This window comes from Gekko japonicus, unplaced genomic scaffold, assembly GCF_001447785.1.
Source record: "Gekko japonicus isolate JY-2015 unplaced genomic scaffold, Gekko_japonicus_V1.1 scaffold1498, whole genome shotgun sequence".
NCBI lineage: Eukaryota > Metazoa > Chordata > Lepidosauria > Squamata > Gekkonidae > Gekko > Gekko japonicus.
Genome location: NW_015176494.1, coordinates 221,147 through 245,244, shown reverse-complemented (window position 1 = coordinate 245,244; position 24,098 = coordinate 221,147). Strand labels below are relative to the sequence as shown.

The 24,098-nt window shown below is 44.0% G+C and overlaps 1 protein-coding gene across 1 annotated transcript; it reads right to left on the bottom strand.

The window, feature by feature from the left end:
* Positions 1-2,006: 2,006 nt before the first annotated feature.
* Positions 2,007-23,735, bottom strand: CENPI (centromere protein I). Its single transcript, XM_015427277.1, has 20 exons — positions 23,522-23,735; positions 20,792-20,926; positions 20,501-20,619; positions 20,218-20,325; positions 18,047-18,095; positions 17,232-17,278; positions 16,778-16,867; positions 15,054-15,182; positions 13,325-13,489; positions 11,939-12,059; positions 11,408-11,499; positions 10,114-10,231; positions 9,960-10,024; positions 9,113-9,210; positions 8,624-8,759; positions 7,910-8,034; positions 5,970-6,018; positions 4,563-4,796; positions 3,164-3,205; positions 2,007-2,221 (listed from the first exon to the last, which is right to left on the bottom strand). The coding sequence occupies exons 1-20, from the start codon at positions 23,733-23,735 to the stop codon at positions 2,099-2,101; spliced, it is 2,259 nt and encodes a 752-aa protein (XP_015282763.1). The 3' UTR covers positions 2,007-2,098.
* Positions 23,736-24,098: the final 363 nt, after the last annotated feature.

Genomic DNA, 24,098 nt, shown 5'->3' with positions numbered 1-24,098 from the left:
CTTTAACAACATGGGCACATAGTGGAAAGGTAAAGTGTAAACCGAAGGTAAAGCTCCCCGAGGATTTAAAGGAAAATGATAGTGAAGCACCTTTTTCCTTCCCACAAAGATACTAATTAGCAGATAGGGAGAAGTTTGGTTTAATTCTGCTTGGAGGCATTTACACTTCCAGATGTATTATTTACACCTTGAACACAGGAAGAATCGCCATCTTATAAAGGAAGGGGGAGACTGATCCTATATACACTGCTGCTTCACGTCCTCTACAAAGCCTGCCGTGACAAATGGAAAATATGCAACAGTAACACTCGCTGGGATGCACCCGGGATTCTCAACTCTGCATCTTAGCTGCTACCTCTGAAATGACAGCTGTTTCAGATCTAGTTGTGCAATGACAAACTGGCCAATCTATGGAGTAGCTTCACTAAACTATAAAAGCCTTTGCATTTTTCAGCAACAGAATGTGGTTTAGAGATGAACAGCTGCTGGTGCCTTCCTGATTGCAGTATAATGAACCCCACAAATTAAACACTAGGAGAGGAGGAACGTTAACAAAAACAGCATCTGCACACTGTTTCCAGCGATGCTCACTAGGCTATTGGCAATTATGTGTGGGTGAAAGCTCATGCTTGATTGTAGGAGCTCGTGGTCCTCAGCAATCCAGAACAGGCTGAGTTTTACCTCGTGGCTTTGCTACTCCCACTTGCCAAAACCCAATCCGGGTGCCGAGGAAGACCAGAACACGCCACACAAAACAATATAGATCAACAGGCTGAGCAAAGGTGGCCATCATCGTAGGAAAGGTAACATTTCACTACTTTATTCTGAACCATCTATCAGACATATTTGTAGAAAACATAAAGAGAGGGAGGCAAGTAGTGACAGGAGGAAAGGAGGACAGGAAGAGAACATGAAGGGCAAGAGGGAACACCCCCCCCCCCCAATGAACACCGGGATCTTCACAACACTGCCAGCAGTTTGAAACATCTCCATCATAGTGACTAGAAGTCCTTTTTACAGAAAGTATTCTCTGCAATGCAGATTCTCTAGCAGACACTAGTTTGTCCCTTTTGTGTGTGCACAATTCAGCAAAAACCACAGGACAGAAGACTCTGCTACGCAGAAGAAACACAACACAAATATAAGAACAGGGTTCATTCAGGCAGCTGTAGTTTTGGGACCAGAACACCTGCCGCCCTGACATGAACCGCTTCAGACCTCACTGATGCCTATGGCCAATGAGGACTAGCACAGGCTACGACATCCCCATGGCTGTTTCCGTCACTTACTATGGGGATGTTGCAGGACCAGGAACTACTACCATGCTAAGCCAAGGATATGGAAAGACGACATTAGCACAGTTTTCACTACAAGATTTCTAACCCTTGACGTTCAGCGGGAGAAGGAAATACGGTTCTCCCCAGCTGTAACAAGGAAGAATTCTGCAGGGGCCAACATAAGCAACAGGCTTATGAGAAGATGCAGGGCACAACACTGGGAAAACCTACCTTTTGCCTAATCTGTCCGGTACAAAAGGAAGGGAGCACATAAATTACAGAGCACGCTGTGCTGTATAAATATCTACTATACACTTATGTACATAGCTACAAGCACAGAAGAAAAATGTCAGCTGTTGGGGTGGGGCTTTGCGACATCAACGAAGCGTGCGTTTCAGCACCACCAAGGTGTTCCAGCAGCCTCAGAACGATGCCACCCGTTGTGTCCGCGAGGCCAAGCAGTTTCTCAACCCTGAGAATTCTTATGGATCCGACTGCTCCCCCCTCCCCCCGGTCTCAGGTCATCACTGAAAACATTTTTCTTTCTGCCCCCATGCGGAAGAGAAAGCCGTGGTCGTCAAACTGCCACAGCTTCCATCTCCAGTGTGAAGGTTTTTATTCGGCCACTTCCCGGGAGGTGGGATGCTCAGCTTCGCCAGGACCTCTGAGACATCCTGGCCGGCAACGATTGCTCTCCTGTGATCAAGTAGCCGACTAGGGCCTCCGTACTCTCTTCTCCAAAATAGGCGTCTGGGAGCATCCCGTATTTAAGCTTGGGTAGCCGGAAGAATCTAGAAGAAACGCCAGTCTATTGCACCCCTTCACTTGCTTGCTTGGGCTTGAGAGGACTGGGAAGCGCGGTTAATGCTACTTTTGATGAAGAGTTTAAGGCCTTGCAACTCTTGGGTGTAGAGATATTCCAGGTACCACTCCCACCTCCTCCCCTGCAGATTAAAAAAAAGACATTAATAGTTGTATCGTACATAGCGATCAAAGCTTCTTTGACAAGACCCTCTTAACTGTTCGCCAGCACCCGAACTCAGCCCACCCACACAGCAGAGGTCTCAGTGTGCCCGCCCTATTAGACAGCAGCACAAGCCGCGCTAAGAGCAGGGCACTGCGGGGGGGGGGGGGGGGGGGGGGGGGGGGGCTTATCACTTTTCTCTATAAGCACAACTTAACCACTTCAGTTTGTTTTCAACAAGGTGCTCCTCTTTCTAGCAGAGGAAAGTTTGTATAAAGATAGATCACACCTTTTGCGAGTAACTGCAAAAAGGAACTCACTTATCACTCCACTGGAAAAAGAAGGGAGGAGGGAGAGTGTCTGTCAGTGTGACAGAGAAGGGAAGCACACACTGCAAAGCTAGTGAGATGCCTCGACACAAAAGCTTTTACTGCAGGCTGGCAATAGGCCCCCACAAAGCATGCCAGCAGGCCAACGGGCTGTCTCTGAAAGTTTACTATTCTAATCGATATTGGAAAGCAAGCAGCAGGGACTTAATTAGGATTCTCTAGCAGCCAAGGGAATGACTGCATTTGTCTCAAGGCTGGGTTTGCCAGCCAAGAATGTCAGAAGCCTGGGCAAGCTGATGCTGAACTTGCAGAAGGCCAAATATCCCCCACACCACCACGCCCGAACAGTGCGGCACCAGCTGTTCTCCATTTCAGAGTTCTCTCAAGGAGAACACGTGCTGTGGATGCTACTCAGCAGGTGAGCACAGAGAAGGTGCAGGTTCTTCACCATCACAGTTGAACAACTCTGCCCTCTTCAAGCCCTGCCACTCTTTTCAAGGATGCTAAGTTTCTCTCTTTTGAATGCAACAGTCCTCTGGACAACATAGCTCCGACTTGAGAGTCAAGCTCTCTTCCCATGGAGGTCATTTTACCTGAATCAATTGGAAGTTTGGAGTTCTGTCTCCTGATTGTGCCTGGAGTGGGAAGGATAACAGAGGTGTTAGAAATGAGGGTCTTCAGAGCCTAGTCAAGAATGAATTTTGACCCAAGCTAGCAATTCGACAGACTCTGAAAGTTAGGCTAGCTAGAGAAAGCATAGCCCTCCTGAAGCATTAAACCTCTTGGTAGACACCACTAAGAGAACCATTCTGGATTCTAATAGGGAAAAATCAGAGAGGCTCCCTGTGTCTCAGAGGCACTGTGTGGAGACTGGCTGATGTGACCAGGATCTTTTCCTAGGACACCCCCCCCCCATTATTTTGTATCTGTAGTTGAATTAATTTGTATCTCCGAAAAAATAATCCAGTTCACTTTCGGCTCAACATCTGTAAATTCATAGGAAAAAAAGAAACTAAATTGGCAATGTGACCTGAGGAAAAATGATGGACAGCGCTTTGGTGGTCTGCTATCCTTTTGCTGCAGGACAGCGCCCTCTGGTGAACTGAACTGCAAAAACTAGCCTAGGATGTTTGCCGAAGGCAACAATCAACAAGGGTACAGCCCACAGGTGAAGACTTCTGGGCCTGTCTGCCTGTCACTGCAGCAAGGAACTGATATATCTCCAAGGTTCAGTTTCCTTGAGGGCTTCTGTGCTTTTAAATGCTCCGAAAGAAAGCTCCCCCCCCCAATGGAAACCTCTCCTTCTATGCAGTGCTTGGAGGCACAGCCACCCTCCTGGGATTTAGGCCTGGCAGTTCTGTTGTGGGCTTAATAGCAAGTTCCTCCTCCTTGCTTGCTGGACTTGTATTTCAAGCTGCTGGGTTCGTTGAGAAGAGATAACAGATTTTACAAAAACTGGGTCAGAAATAAACCAAAGGCAGAATTCGTATACAGCAAGCCCACCCATTTTTCTTTTTTTTAGAGAAAAGGAGTGCATTATAGTGGCTAAGAGACTGAGCTATAAATCAGGAATCCCTGGTGTGAATCTCAGTTCTGCCACAGAATTAACAGGTTCTAGCATTCTATTCCCCTCCTACACTACACACAATTTCAGGTAGCCTACCCTGAGGCAAGGGCTCAGTAAATACTGAAAAACAGACGAACACGAAAGACCCAAAACCTTTGAGTACCATGGTATTAAAAACCCATTCCCTTTGGGGACAATGCTACTCTGAAAAGCCAGAGTGGTGCATAGAGGCTCCGGGCCATCCCTCCACAGCCACGAAGCTCACTTGGGCGGCCTTAGGCCAATCACTCTCTCTCAGCCTAGCTTACCTCATAGAGCTGGGAAGAGAAGAACAAAGGCTCTAGGAGAGCCATGTATGCCACTCTGAAGACCTTAGCAGAATGGAACAATAAAAATCTAGCAGACGGACGATGCCTCTTCCTTACCTCCTGTAGGAAGAGCATAGCGTAGCCTGTCAGGGCGGGGTGATAAACAATGTTGAAGCTCTTCCTGTATGCCTTCACTCTGGTCCGCTCCAGCACTTCTGGGTCCATGCGAATACCCTGATGGTGGAAGTCCTTCTGGAACACGTTCGAGGTCCACAGACACCCAACCATGGCCGTAATGTACTGGTTGTATTCTTGGCAGGTCTGGCTGCTGAACTTGAACTGTAATACCGTCTGATAGGACACAGCAGAAGAGGATCTCTAAACAATTCAGTCGTATCGCCCTACTTCATCCCTTGCTAGCTTAGTATTGGACCGATGTGTCCCTGCTATTTGCAGAATACTGGAGCAAATGTCTGCATTTTAAATCTTGCAATTTTAAGAGGCCAAGGAAGGCAAGAGATGAAGGCGAGCATGTTACGACTGCACCTCAGCCAGATACAGATGCCCCTAAAATGTTTGGTTATTGATCAGGATTAGGGAGGTGGATCTTAATGGCCCACAGGTAAACCCCCCCCCCCAGCACCATACAGCTTGTCAGCAGGCTCGCAAAGAGCACCACCAGCTTTGCTGTCCAACATAAGCTTGGGGGATCCATAGGTTGCTTCCTACTGGTGAGAACAATGGACTGTTGGGAAGAGGATGGCATGAAGCTGGCAGCCAACCCTCAATACTACCTGTTTTTCCACCCAGTGCCAGTGTTCCCTCTAAGCTGAGTTAGTGTGAGCTCTCTCACAGTTTTTTAGCCTCCAGCTCACACATTTTTGTCTCGGCTCAGGAACGATGGCTCCAGAGCAAACTAATTTATGCAGTAGCCGAATCGCTTACTCACAATTTTAACGCCAGGAGCTCACAAAGTAGAATTTTTGCTCACAAGACTCTACATCATAGAGGGAGCATTGTCACCCACCAGAGTCATTTTGGGTTTGGAGGACATTCGAGCAATCCCACCACTGCCCTTAATTATGGGCAGTCATCAGAAGGAACACTGATAACCCAAACCTTATTATACCTGACTTTTAGGACTTGTGCCTCTATGTTTTAACCTCTGCACCACAGACTCCTGTGGTACTTTGGTTCAAATAAAGGATAAAAGCAGACATGCAGTGCAAAATGACTCTAAAAACGAAGTTTGGGGGGAAGAAAAAATTAGATTGTTAGGCAACTCCAAATACAGACCGGGGTGGGGAATATTTGGGACTCTGAGGATAATGAAGCAGCCCCTTTACAGAGGGTGGGAAAGTCTGAGAATATGTCACACAGGCAAAAGTATCTGAAAGAAAAGGCAGTGCGAAATCTATTGCTGAAAAGAAAGGGTTTAGTCACTACTACTGACAGACAGGAGCCAATAGAGATCTCTGCTACAGTTCTAACAAAGGACATGAAATGTCTCCTGACCGGTCGTACCTTTTTAGCCTGTTGATTTTGTTTTGCAGCTATCAAGTTGGCTCGGTACCTGAAGTGGGCAAGAAGAAGCAAAGGGAATATTAAGTATATTCTGAGCCATAAAGTGGTGCATACTCAGACCAGCCGTGGCTATCCTAGGGCTGGTAGCTCTCTCTCACCATATTATACTCAGAGTTTTAAAATCCCCCCCATGTTTTCCTTCTCTGCTCCCTTGAAAAGCAGGCTGTAGGAGCTGTGCAAGACAGCCTTGATCCTTTGATAGCAAACATGCTAAGATCTCTTTGAAATAAAATGAGCATCAAGTTCAAGAGGGTTTCTTTTCACAGCTCAGAGGCAGCTGTTACTCAAGAAAAGGATGGCAGCACTTGAGCGGATGCTCATTTCAGTTTGCAATTGTGCCTGAGCTCAAGGAGGCTGTTGCCACGCAGGAGGCCTTATACACCCTGGACAGAGGTGAGATGTGACCTTGAGCAGCAGCAGCTCCTCAGTCTGTAACTACAGGAGATGGGAGTCGCCAGAAGTAATGGGTCCTGGCAGATGTTCTGCATAATAAACCACTAGTTTCGGTGTATCTCCCAGAGCGCTCCTTTCCAAACTAATTAGCTGCAGCTTCCTCAGAGAGAAAGCCACACAAAGAGCCCTATGCCAGCTGTCAGCAATTGGCTGTTTCTCATATCAGATGCAACCACTGGAACCAACTGACTTTGCCAAGAAAACCAGCATCCCATTAGAGAGCAGGCCCTGCAGAGAACTGACTCCTGTTTGTAACCAAAACTGGCCTCCAAGAGCTCAGACCTCTGTTGCCCACTAACGATCATTGCCACCACAACTAAAAACCATCAACTCAGAGACTCTGGGTTAGACATCCCGAACCACTAATGATTTGTAAGAATCCCCCCAGAGTCACAGAACGTTTACACTGTCAAAGAGTTGTGCTTTAGTGGCCAGGGATGCTCTTAACAGCCTTCATGGGAAGCTCAAAGTGCAAGAACTTTATTCCCACCCCTATTACTCTTATCCTCATCTTGTCTTTATTTCTAAAACAAGAATAATCCAACTGCAATTTTATAGCTATCCAATTGGCCAGATTTAGCTAAATCCTGGATTCACGTTTCAGTGATATGGCTACGGTCCTTTGCCAGGGAGTGGGGTATACCAGTTTAAAAGGAATTCTCCCATTTCCACGGCATAAAGTAATAATTACCTAGCTTCTCAAAATTGCTTCTGTGAATTACATTCTACCACAGATATTCTGTTTTAAAAGCAAAATGAATATAGCACTCTGATGTCAGTTTTTACTAGAAGCATTTACAGTGAGGCAGAGAAGCCCGAATTCAAACTCTGAACCAGTTGTTCATGAAATGGTGAAACAAGAGCGCTCTTATGTGCACAACAGGAGAACTGCTTCCTCTAGCAAGCAGAAATAACTCTAAGACTAATGTAACAACTCAAAGATCATGGGTACAGGCACCCCCATTTCTATCCCTGCAAAGGGAATCCAGGGAATCAAAAACACCATGAAAACCAGAGACTGCCTTGTCAGCCAACAAAGTTATCTAGAAGGGGGCTAAGAGGATTTTGCAGAACTCAATCTGTAAACAGTGATTGATCTGGGAGGGTCATAGAGAAACTTTCCTCAGCCTAGGACTCCATATAAGATCTGTGACGTAACATTTTCCTAACCCCAACAAGGAGGCTCGGTTCTGTACATGCATCAGCAGAAGCGTTACCCTGCCCAAAGGTACATAACATGGGGTGGGGGAGAATAAGTGTGCTCAATAAGGATGTTGCAGATTAGTGGCAAGGGAGGTTAAAGTGATAGGCAAACCTGAAGAGATCAAGCAATGGCAATCCAGACGCTGCTTTGAAGGAGAAAAAAAAAATTCCCAGCATAGGGAGCATCGGGATTAAAAAAAGGAACTGTCCCTTCTTTCCAGTACCTGTACATAATGTAGCAGAGATGGTCCAGACTGACAGAATCCATGCTAAGCAGTGCTGTATAGAAGACTCCAGCAGGAGGCATCACAACCAAGGGCAGGTTAAACATCAGATACACGTCACTCACCTACAAACAGGAAGTACAGTCAGGCGAGCTTCTGCAGTGAGCACTCAGTCCTGAGCACCACATTTTTAGCCCCTAGTTAAACTCCAGGACCTTTTTGTTACTGTATGAGTTCAATGGGCAATGCAAGATAAACTTTGCATTTCACCTCTTCCTCTTCTTTGGGAGACTAGAGAAGGATTCTGCAAACACCTTGGAAGCCAGATACTCCCTGAATTAAACACATTCCTAGCTGCTACCCACATAATATATGAAAAGGCTGTGAAGAAAACTAATGGAATGTTGCAAGAAATCTTACTGATTAAATATAGTTTCAAAGATTTCTGTTATCTTTTTTAAAAGGGGGGGTGTTTCTACTAGTTCAAGATTTTTCCCCCCTACACTTAATTTGTATTCTGGCAGACGTCTCAGGGCCTTTACAAGACGGCTTGCCTTCTGCCAAAGACAGGGTGTTTCTACTAGTTCAAGATTTTTCCCACCTACACTTAATTTGTATTCTGGCAGAAGTCTCAGGGCCTTTACAAGAAGGCTTGCCTTCTGCCAAGGACGGTGGACCTAGAGAACCACCTTGCAGGATGAACGGCTTACATACTATCTCATAGAAATCCAGGATGAAGTGCATCAAGAAAGCAGAGTTGTTCTCCAAGCGCAGGGCAACAGTTGAGAGCCAACCGACAAAGTGGATGAGATCTGCCACAGAGCTAACCAAGCCAGAAAGGGTGGTGTTCCTGCAGTCGGGCAAGATACAGACAGACGTTAGCATCAATACAGGCCTCTCCTACTCAGTGTAACAGGACTACCAAGTATGGCAATATTTGCTTGGAAGCAGTGTTCCCTCTAAGCTGAGTTAGTGTGAGCTAGCTCACAGTTTTTTAGCTTCCGGGCTCACACATTTTTGTCTTAGCTCAGGAAGGATGGCTCCAGAGCAAACTAATTTATGTAGTTGTCAAATTGCTCGCTCACAACTTTAATGCCAGTAGCTCACAAAGTAGAATTTTTGCTCACAGGACTTCACAGCTTAGAGGGAGCACTGCTTGGGAGTGCAGTACAGGTGGGCTGCCTTTTAAAAGTATCAACTTACAAGAGATCAGCAGCTGACTTTGTTGTGGTGCCTTTCTGCATGATGTGCCAATTCAGCCAGTTCAGTAACAGCTCCCTCAGGCATTCAAGAACACTACACTATGGAAAGAAAGAGAAACAAAACAACCCGTGGGTCAGCTTTATTGCAGACCTGGTGAAGATGCCACTGTTTATATATTAAGATTGCATCAAGAAGCTAGGGAAGAACTTCTCAAAGTCCAGGATAGTAGCTGAGGTAGCTACACAAACTCTACAGGGTACTTCATTAGACTGCAGTTGCAGCATAAGCCTCAGGAGACAAAAGATAAAAAGATGACAGTCGCAGGAAACCTGAATGCCTTAATTCTGGCATACTACAGCATATAAAATGTTGCCTGTTTTATATGTATACACCACAAAGAATTCCAATTAAGAGAGAAGAAGCAACTTCTCTTCCTTTTTATGATCCTGCTAAAGCAAATAAGAGGATTTGTATATGCAATTTCATGTCTTTGGCCAGGCACACAATAAAAAACAGAGACTTCAAACAGTACTCTCTGTGCTCCACTTTCTAGACATGGTAAGTCAGATTCTCCCACAAAGAGCCAATTTACACACAGGAAAAGAAACCCATCAATGAGCATGATGTGCTTTGCAGTCTTTCTTGGCAATCCCCATGACACACATTGTGTTGTTTTGCTCCAAGTACAACCAACAATCAAATACTGTCATCCCCAATGATCACTGGACCCTCCAGTCTCACAGGCACGCATCTCTCTGAGCCATCCCCCTCCCCCAGGTTGGGGATAAAGTGCAGTGCCTTGTATGTTGCCACATCACACTCTCACTGGCCCCTCTCCCTCCATTACCTTAAAATAAAGGGACGATGTGAAAAAAAGCTGTGCCAAGGGCTTGAAGAGATAAGACTTCATTTCTGAAAAGAAGAAGGAAAGAAGAAACCATGACTGTGAAGCAAGGCTGTCTAAACCACAAAGCGAGTCAGGATTGAGCCACGTCACATACCTGAGAAGGTGCTGAGAGGGATCCAGCTCACCAGTTGCAGGACCTGTGACCGACAGGAGCAGCCGTCCCAGAATGGGAGACTCCTGTACAAGAATTCCTCGCAGGAGGAGAAGCCCTCCTGAAATGCAGAATAGAGACTGTCAAGGGTTTTCTTGTAAGCCAGCCTCTTTTCATGCCCCCACCCTCAAAATGCTTTCCCAAAGCTGAGAGGATGACAGACGATGTTGAGTGGCTCTTTTCAGGCAAGAGGATAAGCAGCAGCTCCATCAGGGCTGTGGCATGTGCCATGCCAAAGAGAGAGGAGTTCTTTGTCAGGGATGGTAAGAGTTCCTAACAGCCCAAGAGGTCACGGACTGCACCAATAGTTCCTCTTTGGGCATAGTAAACCCACTGATGGCCCAAGACATCTGATGCCCACGTTGATAGTAAAAATTCTATCTCAAAAACAAAACTGGATCAATTTGCTGCCCTTTAATGGGACCCGTAACTATTTTCCCTCAAGGTGCTCTGCTGCACACAGCACTAAACGGTAGGGCTGGCCCTGGGTCAAGCCGGTCTTGAGTAGCTTCTCCAGAGCCCGGGAGTAATGCTTGAAAAACAGGTCTCCAAAAACAGTGTAATTTATTTCAATAGCAATATGGGTTATAAAAACATTCACTGCTTAGCCAAGGCCTGGAGAATACACAGGGGTACTGGAAGAAAAGAGAAGGCACAGAAACTCCCATCTTTGCTTGCTAGAAGCTCTACCGAGACCCTTCCCCCAATATCCTCGTCACCTTAAGATGGCATGAATACATTTCAACAGTGGTTCTTAAATCACATTAGAAGAGCCCTGCTGATGAGACCAGTGGTCTAGCTAGTCCACCATCCTGTCTTACATAGTGGCCAACCAGTTCCTCTGAAGGGCCAACAACAGGACATAGAGACTGAGGCCTTCCCCTGATGTTACCTCCTGGCTCTGGGATTCAGAGGTTGACTGCCTCTGAATGTGGTTTCCCTCAATCACCATGGCTAGTAGACACTGATAGACTTATCCTCCATAAATCTATCTAATCCTCTTTCAAAGCTATGTCCTCTGGCTGTGAATTCCACATTTTGATCACTCTGTGTAAATCACATAGGATATTGTGTCTGCTATCGTTCTAAACAATGTGTGATGTTATATTTCTCTACAGCATACTCATCACTGCTAGCCCTCGTCAGAGACCTTAGATTACAAAAGATGATGATGGTAATAAAAGGCCCAAATACTCGCCACCAAGGAAAGGCATTGAAATGTACACGTGAACGTCACCTGCAAAAAACACTCTGCTTCAAAGATTTTCCTCAAGAAGTCCTTGAATTCCTGTTCAAACTGCTGGTTCTCAACTTTATGCCAAGGGCATTCTGAATCATAAGAAGAGACAGAGATAAATAATGCAAGAATACCTTCCTATATCACATACACCCCCATCCCCCATTTCATTTGTATAAACTAGGCTCCTGCCAAGGAGCTTCTACAAAACCCGGGCTCAGTTTTCACTGAGAGTAAGTCCATGTTCTGCTTGAGCCACAGCAGTAGGCCCATATGCCTGGATTCTTTCCTGTGGGGCAGAAGGGGAAGGTGCCTACATATAGCATAACAGGCTAGGCTAAAATCCTTCTCCAAGATACCAGTTTTCTGTGTGGAGGATAGTGGAGAAGCATTCCATCATGTTAACCTCCATTTGCAGTTTAAAGTGCAATCACAACTTTACCACCTCAGTCAGGAAAAGATTCGAGCCTAGCTCCATCATGGCAAAAGAGGCATCTATCACTGACACGTATCCACAATCAGTTTCCCTACCTTCTCTGAGAGTCTGGCCCATCCAGTAGTACATCCTTCGGTAGACAGAGTCGTCCGAAACACAGTTAACGTAGTGGAGCAAAAGACGATTTGCTAGCACTGAGCCTATCCTGGAAGGAAGCTGCAACAGATGGCAAGAGAACAAGCTGGTCAGAAAGCGACATACAAGGCTGCCTCAGCACAGGAGTTCAAGCATATACAGGAGACTGTGGTTAGTTTACTTGTATTTCTGGTGGTGTGACATCATATTTGTTTTTACATTTGATGTCAGATGTTTTGCGTCTCACTGAGCAGAAGAAAAAAGCAGGATACAAATATTTTGAATAGATAGATAAAAGATCAGGACAACGTTTGCAGGTACAAGGCCAAGATTCAAATAAAAGGATAAATGCTGAAGCACACACAAAAATGTCTGTACACCAGATTTTACTCATATAAGGCGAAATGCACATGTCGTAATTCAAGGGTTTTGCACAAGCATTGTAATATGTACAGTATATACTGAAGTACAACAGGAATCTGGTAACCTTCCTGTTTCAAGGAGAACCCAACTCCTTCAGAAAATTTCATTTAGTATGTCTTACATACACACTTTGAAACATCTTGAACTATCTCAGTTCAGAAGTCCCCAAATTAATCCCCTGCAATAAAAAGCCTAAACGTAAGGTTCCTGAATAATTTTGGTATGAAACTTCCATATGGGATCTATGACACTCTCAAATGACTGGCTATTTGATTCAAGGGTTTTGCACAAGCATTGTAATATGTACAGTATATACTGAAGTACAACAGGAATCTGGTAACCTTCCTGTTTCAAGGAGAACCCAACTCCTTCAGAAAATTTCATTTAGTATGTCTTACATACACACTTTGAAACATCTTGAACTATCTCAGTTCAGAAGTCCCCAAATTAATCCCCTGCAATAAAAAGCCTAAACGTATGGTTCCTGAATAATTTTGGTATGAAACTTCCATATGGGATCTATGACACTCTCAAATGACTGGTTATTTGTTAAGAGTGCCCTGTCCTTCATAGGTAGTGAAATCAGATACTTCTGTGACAAGTCAGTTTGTCACTGCAGCAGAACTAGCAAGCTACGGCTTGTTGCAAACCTGAAAATATCTAATTTGGCCACACAGAGAAGAGAGGGTAATAAGCAAGCACCAGGACCCCACAGGTTTGTTTATGCAGTGGCAAACTATGGTTTTCCCAAACATCATTTCATGTATCTTAAATGGAATCACTGACAAATATTCCTGATTATTTTACAAACAGACCCTAGTTGAGTCATAAAATCAAAGTGCTCTTTAAAAGAATAACTGGGTCTCGATGTACTGTTCTAGTTAATTGTTTAATCCCTTGTACATTTCTTTTTGTTCACCTACTTCTAAACAGTGGATGTTCTCCAGAAGCTGGGGGAAGGTCTGCAGCTGCTCCACAGGGAAGGTATCACCATGGCCAATGAGATCAATAGGGCTGGTCCTTTGGCTCTCAGGTGAACTGCTGGAGTGGGCACTGGACACAGGCAAGACCAACTTGGTATGCCACTTCTGTAGAGAAAACAGCAAGACACCAGAAGTAAACCTCCCACAGCTACACTGCCAAGACTTGTGCCCGCTCTACTTTGCAGGACAGGACAGGACATAGGGATGGATCCAGTGGAAGAGTTCATGGAAGGCACTGATGGAGTGCCTCTTTCCCTGCCTTCCCTAAGCAGCCCAAAAGTCCTGTTTGAGGACGGGGAGACGAGCAAAATGCGAAACAGGATGAGGTACTGCAGCAATGGGAGGGACTGGATGGGCCTTTGGCCTGATCCAACATTGGCATCTCTTACGTTCTTATGTTCTTAATCAGGGAAAACTGCCTCTGTCTTCTATCTGAGGCTTGCATCAGTGAACAAGGGAGAAAGGTGGCTTTAGCCTTGTTCCCCCCTTGTCACCGTAGCATCCCATCCTGTGGTACATTTTACTTGTGAGGCTCTCCCAGTTCTCAGGAGTTTCAGGACACATGGCAGGGTGTTTGGGGGAAGGCAGGGAAAGGTCTGCTCTGCTGGTTTCTATGAAGTCCCCATTCAACAGAACCTATTAGTGTCTCACTACAATCCCATTGCCGTACTTTCCCCCCTCCTTTTCTAAACTTGTATCACCATTGCTGAAACTTTTAAAATACTTCTTAGAGTTTTGTAATGCGTATTCCCTGGCAGACGGTTTGTGAAGTGTGTGTGCGTATCTAGCCATCTATCTGCTAAGCAGCTACGGATTTGATTAGTGATGGGATAAAAGATCCCATGTAAGCTTCTCTGAGCTTTTGCCAAAAGAAAAGGATATAAGGAGGTTTTGACAAGTTTACTACCTGTCAGGATGTGTTTCCAACACTGATTTCTCCAAAGTTCCCCCATCTATCGAAGAAGTTTTAGGATGCACTCAGCATATTCCAAGGCATCAGTTGTAATGGGCCTCACTATCACCTACATGACAGGAAGTGCCACTCAAATGTCCTTGGGCACCTGTTGCCCTGAACTGCACTAAGCAGCCTTGGATAACTGTCCAAGGAATTCCAGGGTCTCCTGGAACACTCTGAAAATATGACAAATAAGAATTCCTCCATCCATGGCAACTGTGCCGTTTTCCTAATTTGAGAGCAAGCTTCTCATCTCTTTTGCATTCAGTTTTTTACTTGTTACATTTATCTTGATCATGCAGATCTGATGCATCCAGGTAGATGCACACCTTCTTCACACACTGGTAAATAGACTGGAGATGTGCAAAAACCAGAAGGGACAGAACACTAAAACACTTGAGACAGAAATCCATTTAGCAAATTAAAACATGCAAAACCATAGTTAGAGACCTCCATCAGTGGATGAACTTTAAAAACAGAGGCATATGCTGATCTAAAGAAAATCCTGCCAGAAAGAGATAGGTGAGGATGCAACTACCATTACTGGTGCTAAAACATAAGATGGTAAATAGTTTTAATAGGCAGCACTGGAAAGCGCGCAGACTGGACATAGTTTCTTGGTTTGTTCCTGATATTGACTGTAAACAGAACATAAAGATTGGCAGATACACCCATAATCCAACAGATGGACTCAAGCAGTCACCAGGAACTCACCCTCTTCCGGGACTGGGGGCAAGTTGTATCTATTAGATTTGGCTGGGATGTAAGCGGTGTCCCGTAGAGTCGCCGTTTTATGTTGCTGATGGCCATTTTCCACAAGTTCTCTGAGTTCTTGAACTGTACCTAAGAAAACAAAAAGCAACGGAGGTACTTTACCCAAGAGGCAACTCCGCATCACTCAGCAGCCTTTTCCTATCGTAACAGCAAGAGCCACCAATGGACCCAGTGAGTGGATCAACAGAGCTTCCCACACAGGGCTTGCAACAATCAAGATCTGCCATCCTTCTCCAAGAATGCACAGCAGAAAGGTGTGAGGAACAGTTTACCCACTCCAGTGTCTCTATTATGCACAACAAGCAGATTCCTGGATTCACATCCAGCAGGTGTGGAAGAACATCTGATGCTTCTCTAATCTATCCATGCAGCATCACTGCTATCACCGCACTTTTTTGCCCAGCAGTAAGGCCACAGCTGTTAACTAAAATATGCATTAAAAGGCTCACACGAGAGAAGTTTGCACGCTTGCCCCTTTCAAATACCCCCATCTCCTTAAATTGGAAGTCCATGGGAACATTGCCAATCTGTATGTGTGCCAGTTTAGTATAGGGAACAATAAGCATTGGTGAACATTGATGCCTGCCATTTGATTTTAATGGCTTTATTTTGACCTGGACACATCTTCCTGGTAGGACCCCAACTAGTCAACTCTGTAGATGCCTGGAGTTGGTTTTGCTTTCTACTTCTCAACTACACCACCCAGTCTCTTTCTAAGGATTCCTGTCTGCATTTCAGTTTGTCCAACTTTTTAGAAAACCTCTTAGATTTTCCTCAACCTATAGCTACAGTTCCCTGGACTGCAAGGAGATCAAATCAGTCAACCCTAAAAGAAATCAACCCTGACTGTTCCCTGGAAGACCAGATACTGACGCTCAGATACTTTGGCCACCAAATGAGAAGGGAACGTTCACTGGAAAAGACGCTGATGCTGGGAAAGACTGAAGGTAAAAGAAGAAGGGGACAGCAAAGAATGAGATGGTTAGACAGTGTTATATCGATGCAACGAACATGAAGTTGAGCAAACTCCAGAGGACAACAGAGAACAGAAGGGCCTGGCACGATGTGGTCCATGGGGTTGTGAAGAGTCAGACTCAACTGTGCAACTGAACAACAACAACAACATAGCTATAGAAAGCACTGCCTGAATTTACTCACTTGGTGCACTTAACAGTTCCTTCAGAAGAGAGGAATGACAAACTTTAAATTCTTCAGAGGCCAAAAAGGAGGTATTAGTACTCAGATGCAAAAATGTTTGTATTGTATTTTGCAATCTGAAGTCTAGTCAGTATATAGAGCAGCATGGAACATTTGCAAACACTTGCCCAGCATAGACCAAGCAACTCTCAAACTAACATAATATGTTCAAAAATAAAGAGCCAATCATCCACACCTTCCTGAGGCTAATTCATACATGCAGTTTTATAATCATGTTTTTAGGTAGAATTTGCAATGATTAGATGACAATGTTGATTTTTTTTAACCGATCATTAATTTACAATACGCACAATGTCATAGGAACACAGCTACAAGCACCTCAGATCTACTCCGCACATTTCTTCCCACAGAAACAAAGAGAATTTAGCCACTGCTGAACTCTAACACAAGTTCTCTCACAGAGAAAGCAGATCAGAAACCTCATCCCCAGGCATCCTATTCCTCACCTTTGTGTTTGTGGGCAAAGTTACAGAGACCATCTCAGGACAGAAGTTCTTGTACAGTGACAGCAGAGCCTGCAGAGGAGGTTCTGCTCCCTGGTTAGAAACAGGAGAAGAAACAGATGTTGTAACCCTGGTATGTCAAAACATAACACTCAAAAGAACTTCCTGAATCCCACTTCATTTGGACTGCAAATCTCTCCAGGTAGGACCCCCCAGTGACCCCTTCAGAAGGAAACAACAGTATAGAGGTGTGTGTGAGTGAGTGTGATAGAGAAAGAAGCAGAACAGATGAAAACTTGAGATGCATCTCAACTCAGCTCTTGCCACATCTCAGGTGAATTCAGCCGCTAGACAGCAGCAAGCCTGAGTTTTATGCTAAACAAAACTGAATGGTAACACAGGTGGATCAAGACATATTAAAGGAATCTCATTTCAAGATGAGCTTCAAGTGACTCACAAACTTGGTCTGCAGGTCTAGGATTCTTCTCACACGAAAAGGCTTCACTAGGGGGAGAAAAAACCCTCAGTGACATTCTGCAAGCAGACTAGGAAGTAAAGCAGCAGATCAAACACAGGGATAACATACAGAAACAGGAAGAGCCATGTTCTTTTGCCCTTTGTGTCAAGCTGAATAGCAAAACACTCCTCAAAATTCACCTCTCCCAAGAAGCCCAACCTCTTATTTATAAAATATCTATAATGCCTCTCCAGACCTGCTAGAGGCAGCTCACAACAATAAAACAAAACCAAGCAGACAATAAAAACAAAACAATAATACCAATAAAAACATAACAATACATATGATTTTTAAAAGAAATACCAATAAAAAGCTAGAGCATAACAACACATAACAGAGCAACCTAAATGATGCTGATAAAATGGTTCTCAGGCTAGAAGCAGACCATAAAACAGCTCCTGTCCTGACCCATGTACCATTCCCACTCTTCTATATGGTGGGGGAACAGAAACTGGAAGATGCACTAGGCCAATAGGCAGTGGGGGAAAGCAGGAGCCCCAATATGCCTGTGCTTTGTGGAACAAATACATTTGACAGCGCTACACAGATAAGGGTCAAATGCACTGATTCTGGCCAACTGAATGGATTTTTGCAGGTACTTCAAGTCAATCAAATGGGTCCATAGAAAACTGCTAGCTTCATCAAATGATTAGTTCGTTTGACAGAAAGCTGCTATAAAGAAATCCAAGAAAAAAGAACTTCATCCCTTTCATAAGCACATAATGCAACATGTGAATCCAGTTAAGATTTCTTACCATTCTTTTTTCTGGTCAGCAAATATAGCACATGACAAGCAAAGGGAAACTGCAAAAACACAATTCAAATAATTAGTTTGGCATATGTGGCATCTCCCACCCCAAACTACAGATATATATACTTTAACTCAGCACTTGAACTGTTTTTTTCTTTAAACTGAAATATTAACAGACGGGCAAATACATATCCTGCAAAGATTTTGCAGGCAATTGAAAAATACATGGTCAGATTTCATCCTTATAACTCCAGAACATTATTTAAAAAAAGAATCCACTGCTCAAGAAACATATTTGTTAAAGGATTATTACAACATAAACATTGTGTATAATATGCTAGCCTAACTAAATTATCTTCCACACTTTGTACATCTACGCTGAGACAACGAGAAATTATTTTTCCCATAAGCAATATGTATGCCTGCCTGCCACAATTCATAAATTCAGCACCATTTTCAAAGGCCATATCCTGAATCAAATTCACAAGGCAGCATAATAAATTTGCCTTTGGGTGATGGGAGTCGATTTCATATCCTATAATTCAGTGTATTCATTTTAATACTAAACTTCTGGATGTCAACTTTGCATATATTGATTGGAATCTTACATATAAATGATAGTTTATACAAATACATAAGCAACTCTTCTTAGGATATATTACTATCCAATCCTCATTTAACTTTGATCTTGGCACTAGGCTCTTAGTGAAAAATCCTTCTGGATCTATCAGCAGCCTTTGATACAGTTCACCATTTGGTCCACCTTGCCTCCCTGGGGGTAAAGGGCACTGCCCTTAGTTGGTTCTCCTCGTTCTTCCAGGGCCGCTTTCAGAGGGTTGCTATTGGGGAGGAAAGATCTTCCTGGTGAGACCTGAATTGTGGGATCCAAGTTCAATCCTCTCCCCGATGTTATTTAACATATATATGCACCCTCTTGTTGAGATCTTCAGGAGGTTTGGTGCCATCAGTATGCTGATGACACTCAGCTCTTCCTCCTGCTGGATAAGCAGCCGGCGGCAGAGCTCTCAGCACGATCCCAATGCCTGGATGCGGTAGTCCAATTGCTAAGGGGCAGCTGGCTGAAGCTGAATCCATCCAAGATGGAGGTCACATGGCTGGGAAACACTGAGATGCTAGTTGAAGGGTCACTCCCAAGATTTGATGGTGTCCAGATGACAGGTATAGACTCTGTAAACAGCCTTGGGTGTGGCTGGATTCTGCACTATCATTGGATAAACAAGTGTCCATAGTAGCATGGTCAGCGTTTTTTCATCTACGTCAGGCTTGCCAGCTGGCTCCTTATTTGTTTTGTGTCAGACCTTGCCACATTGATCCATGCAATGGTAATCTCCAGATTGGACTACTGCAATTCACTCTACGCTACCCTTGAAAATGCTTCGGAGATTGCAGGTGGTCGAGAATGCAGCTGCCAGGTTGCTGACTGGAACATCACAGTCAGCTTATATTACTCCAATTCTGCAGCAGCTGCACTGGCTACCAATTACTCCCCGGATCCAATTCAAGGAATTGGTGCTAACATTTAAACGCCCTTAATGGTCTGGGACCTTCATACCTACGAGACTGCCTCTTCTGTTACAACCCCCCGTGCTCCCTTCAGTCATCCTCTAGGGGCCACTTGCAAGTGTCTGGCCTCAGGATGGCTTAGTTAGCTGTCACCAGGGGAAGGGCCTTCTAAATGGAGGCCCCTACCCCGTGGAATGCACTCTCGGATGACTTCCATGCCCTGCTGGAGGGCATGCAAGGCTGAATTGTTTAGATGGGCCTTTGGAGGGTAACCGCCGATGTTTGGGCTGTTTTTATTACTGGTATGGTGATAGCCACAGATTTTAATAGTTTAATATTTTATTGTTAATATTTTATATTTGTTTTTATGTTGTTTTTACTTTAGTGGTTTTAATATTGTAAGTTGCTGTGAGACCCTTTGGGTGAATGATGACTAAAAGATCTAATAAAGAAATATATAAATGCAATGTGTTTGGAACAATAGCCCTCTTCAGATAACACTTATGGGAAACAGTAGTGCAGAACACTTCTCATAGAACAGCAGAGGACTGGAGCTATTTAAGGTCATCAAGAGGAATTAAATACTATACCACTTATCAAAGTGCAGAAGTTAGGTCTTTCAAAATCACATACTATCCACTTGTATCTTACCAGTTTCTCAACTTGTAGGAAGCCAAAGAAGAATCCGTAGAGGGCATTCACCTGCTCCTTTTGATCAATGAAGTCAAACATCGCAATTAGCCATTTTAAAAAGATCACCTATGGGGAGGAGAAAAAGAAGAGCAGAGACAGTGCAATAAACCAGTTACAGATCATGCTGAAAGAATAGCCTGAGCTGAAATGTAAATATATGGCCTAGTATATGTCTGGCTGAGCAGCTCAGAGGCTATCCACAGTATCCCTGTTAAGAGACAAGATATCACTGACATGTTACCTGGGTAGTACGAGAACACTTGCCAACACAAAGCCAAGACACAGCTGAAATGACAGAATCCTCCGTTATCACTGATGTAGGAACCAAGTTCTTCAACAGTCGCGTGCTTACCACTTCAGCTGGAAGACATGAACACATGATGCTTAAAGCTCCAGAAACCCTCATTATTGCTCACCTAGCACAAGCTAGAAAGGGGTCAGGTCCTTGTTAAGGGACTTGTCAAGGCAATGTTCAGGCACTTTTCAATGCCAGAAGGTGGGAGAAAGATAAGACCAACAAATTATTATTTACCAAACTTGCCACTCAGTGCTATATTCAGCAAGATGTCAAGTTCTTCTGGTGCCAAGCCTTTCTCTTGGGCAATCTTTTCCACAGTCACTAAGTGTTTCTGCAGAACTTCATTTTTTTGAGAAGTGCGATCTTTAGCTAGAAAGAAGTCAAAATATGTAGGGATTAAAATACACTTTAATAACCATCTTCATGAACAGTCTCTCAGGGCACATGCATGATGGCCCATTTTACCTGCATTCTTCCAGTATTTTCAGTGCTTTACCTGCAGCTTCTGGTATCAAAATACCTCCCCCCACAAAGCCAGTCAGTCCCAGGGTTCCATGGCATCTGTAGAATTCCCCATTTAAATAATCTTTTGTGCCTTATTATTTGAATCAGACCAGTAGGCATGACTGTTTCTTTGGCAAACTTCTTGTAATCTGTACACTCTCATTTCATAGTACTTTAAAGACATGATTGCCCATTACCTTGCTCTGTTTTGGAGGTGCTATTGGATTTAACAGTTTTCGTATTTGTAATGGGGTATAATACACAGCTAGAAGATATTGGACCAAGGCTGCTTTGTAAGCAGCGCTGCCTGCCTGACTACTCTGTCTGTGCTATTTATATATTTGTAAACACTTCATCATCATAAAAGGAACTATCTCCTCTAATAAGACCATAAAAAGATAAAAGGGAATGCAAAGGTTCTCCAGACAGATCATCATGGCACACAAAAACACCATATAAAAAGATATTTTGGAGTAGACAGCTTATTTCCTGGGCAAGGGAATCTCAGTGGATTAGACCTGATTGCTAGTGTGCCACAGAAAATCTAAAAGATGTACAACAGCATATGGACCATCAACTGGATAAAACATGTATAAGCAGAAAAGAACTGGCAAAGGATTGTGCCAAAAAGCAACCTTTCAACTTGGTTTGAAAACTCAGCCATATATTCAGCATCTGCAAAACCCTCCTCAGTAAAACTAGCAGGAAATGCCAGGCAGAAGGGACTATATTGCAATGGCTTCTGAGAGGAGGATCTGATGTGTGAATTTTCCATGAGATTCAGGCCAACCAGTGTGTTTGGCCCCCATTGCAATGTTGCACAGCACTTTCTATTATGTACTTAAAACATTTTTATTCCGCCTTTCCACTCAATCAGAATTTAAAAGTTGGCAAACAGAAAAACTTTAAAGCAATTAAATACAGTTAAAACCATAAAATTCAATTAAAAACAAATAAACGAACAACACTAGAAGGACAGCCAATAACCGTTATTGGGGATATGCCAGATGAAACAAAAAACTCTTCACCTGCTGGTGAAAGACACTGATAGAGAGAGAGATGGACGAATCTCCCTGGAAGGGAGTTCCAAAGTTTTGGTCCCTAGAACTGAGGCCCTTTCTCAGTTTGTCATCTGTCTAGCTTCTTAAGGTATATTTGTCTCAGGCCAGACAGGCCCTTAAAAGTCAATACCAGCACCTTGAATAGACCCTGGAAGCAAACTGGAAGCCAGTATAGGTGGAACAAGACTGGAGTGATATGGTCCCTATGACCCACTCAACACTCTGGCTGCAGCATTCTGTACCAGCTGAAGCTTCCAGACAGGCAGCTCCACATACAGCTGATTGCAGGGATCTAATCTAAATGTTACCAGAGCATGCACCTGAGTGGCAAGATCTTTTCTGCCCATGAAGGGTTGCAGCTGACTCACCAGCTGAAGAGCACCCCTGGCCACTACTGCCACCTGCTTATCCAACAGGAGGCTCTTGTCCAGTAGCAGCCCCAAGGTACAATACAGGTGATTGCAGGGATCTAATCTAAATGTTACCAGAGCATGCACCTGAGTGGCAAGATCTTTTCTGCCTATGAAGGGTTGCAGCTGACTCACCAGCTGAAGAGCACCCCTGGCCACTACTGCCACCTGCTTATCCAACAGGAGGCTCTTGTCCAGTAGCAGCCCAAAGGTACAAACCTGCTCCTTAAGAGGGAATACAATCCCATCTGGAACAGAAGATAGCCCGTTTCCTGAGTGAATGGTAGCATTTCACTTATATGGGAGGAAGCAAAAAGGCACACTTAGAGATACCACTGAAGTGGGGGGTCCATGTGTGCTCATAGTAACTCATATGCCTTAAGTGACAAACTAGTTTTGCCTCTTTTCAGCTGTATCCCAGATGACAATCTGTTAACTGAGTCCCTTAAAGTCAGTGAATGCCATTCAGGAAGCAGCCCCTGTCTGCACAACCCTGTCCTAAGTTTTGTCCTCGGTCTTGCCAAAGAATATAGGAACATTTTGAAGTTATTTTGAATAGCGATGCAGACAGAGAAATTATTGTTAGTGTCTTTGGTAAGGTAAGAGGGTGTATGTTAACAAAATCTGCCAATGACCCTAAATTCAGAGGTATTGTTAATAAATAAGAACAGTCCTTAAAAGAAGGAAACAGAGAGAGAAGGGAATGAATTCAGCGGAATTCAGCGGAGCAAACAAAACTTAATACCCTAGTCAAATTTGAGTCATGTTTAAGGAAGGTACTTGATTAACTGAGGCAACTCATGGATGTACACTGAAAAACAGTCAAAAGGAACGGAGGAATATATTTTAATAATGTAAAACAATAAGATAATACCACCTAGCATATTTACGAACACATCAAATTTATATCCATTATAGCTCTTACTTATAAACAGGGGTCCCCTTAGCTTGTTTAGGGCATGAGTGCTTTACCCCATTTCTGGTCTTACCTTTCTTTAAATAGGTCAGTGCTTCCTCAAGAGGATCTTGCCTGTGATCAAAATCATCACTGGCAGTTTGCTGCTCATCCCCGGTAGGTTTCTGCCCATTTTTGCAACCAGTTGTCTGCAAGACACTTGCTTTCCATGCAGAAAGATCTGTTTGTTTCTGACAGCTATGTGTCAAAGCTTGCTTTGGAGTCTTGGCAGTTACGCCTCTCTTCATTCCGTCTGATTCCAAACAAAGGGCAGCAAGTCCAATTATTCTCATAAGCCTGTATAACCCTTCTCGCCAATAAATCAAGGACTAAATCCCAAAAGGGCAGCAAAAGGCATCTGTAGGAAAAAAATACATTTTTTCAGCATTTCAACAAACCCAGTGACCTAGCAATACCTCAGTGCAGAACTCAAAAGACAATAACAGAGTCACAACGAGGCTAAAAGAGACGGATTCAGCACTGAGAAATCCAGGTTTAAATCTCTGCTTGCCATGACACTCACCAAGTGGCCTTGGACCAGTCTTCTCTCTCAGCCGAACCTAATCTGCAGGGCTGCTGCAAGGATGAAAGGAGAAGGAAAGAATTACAGG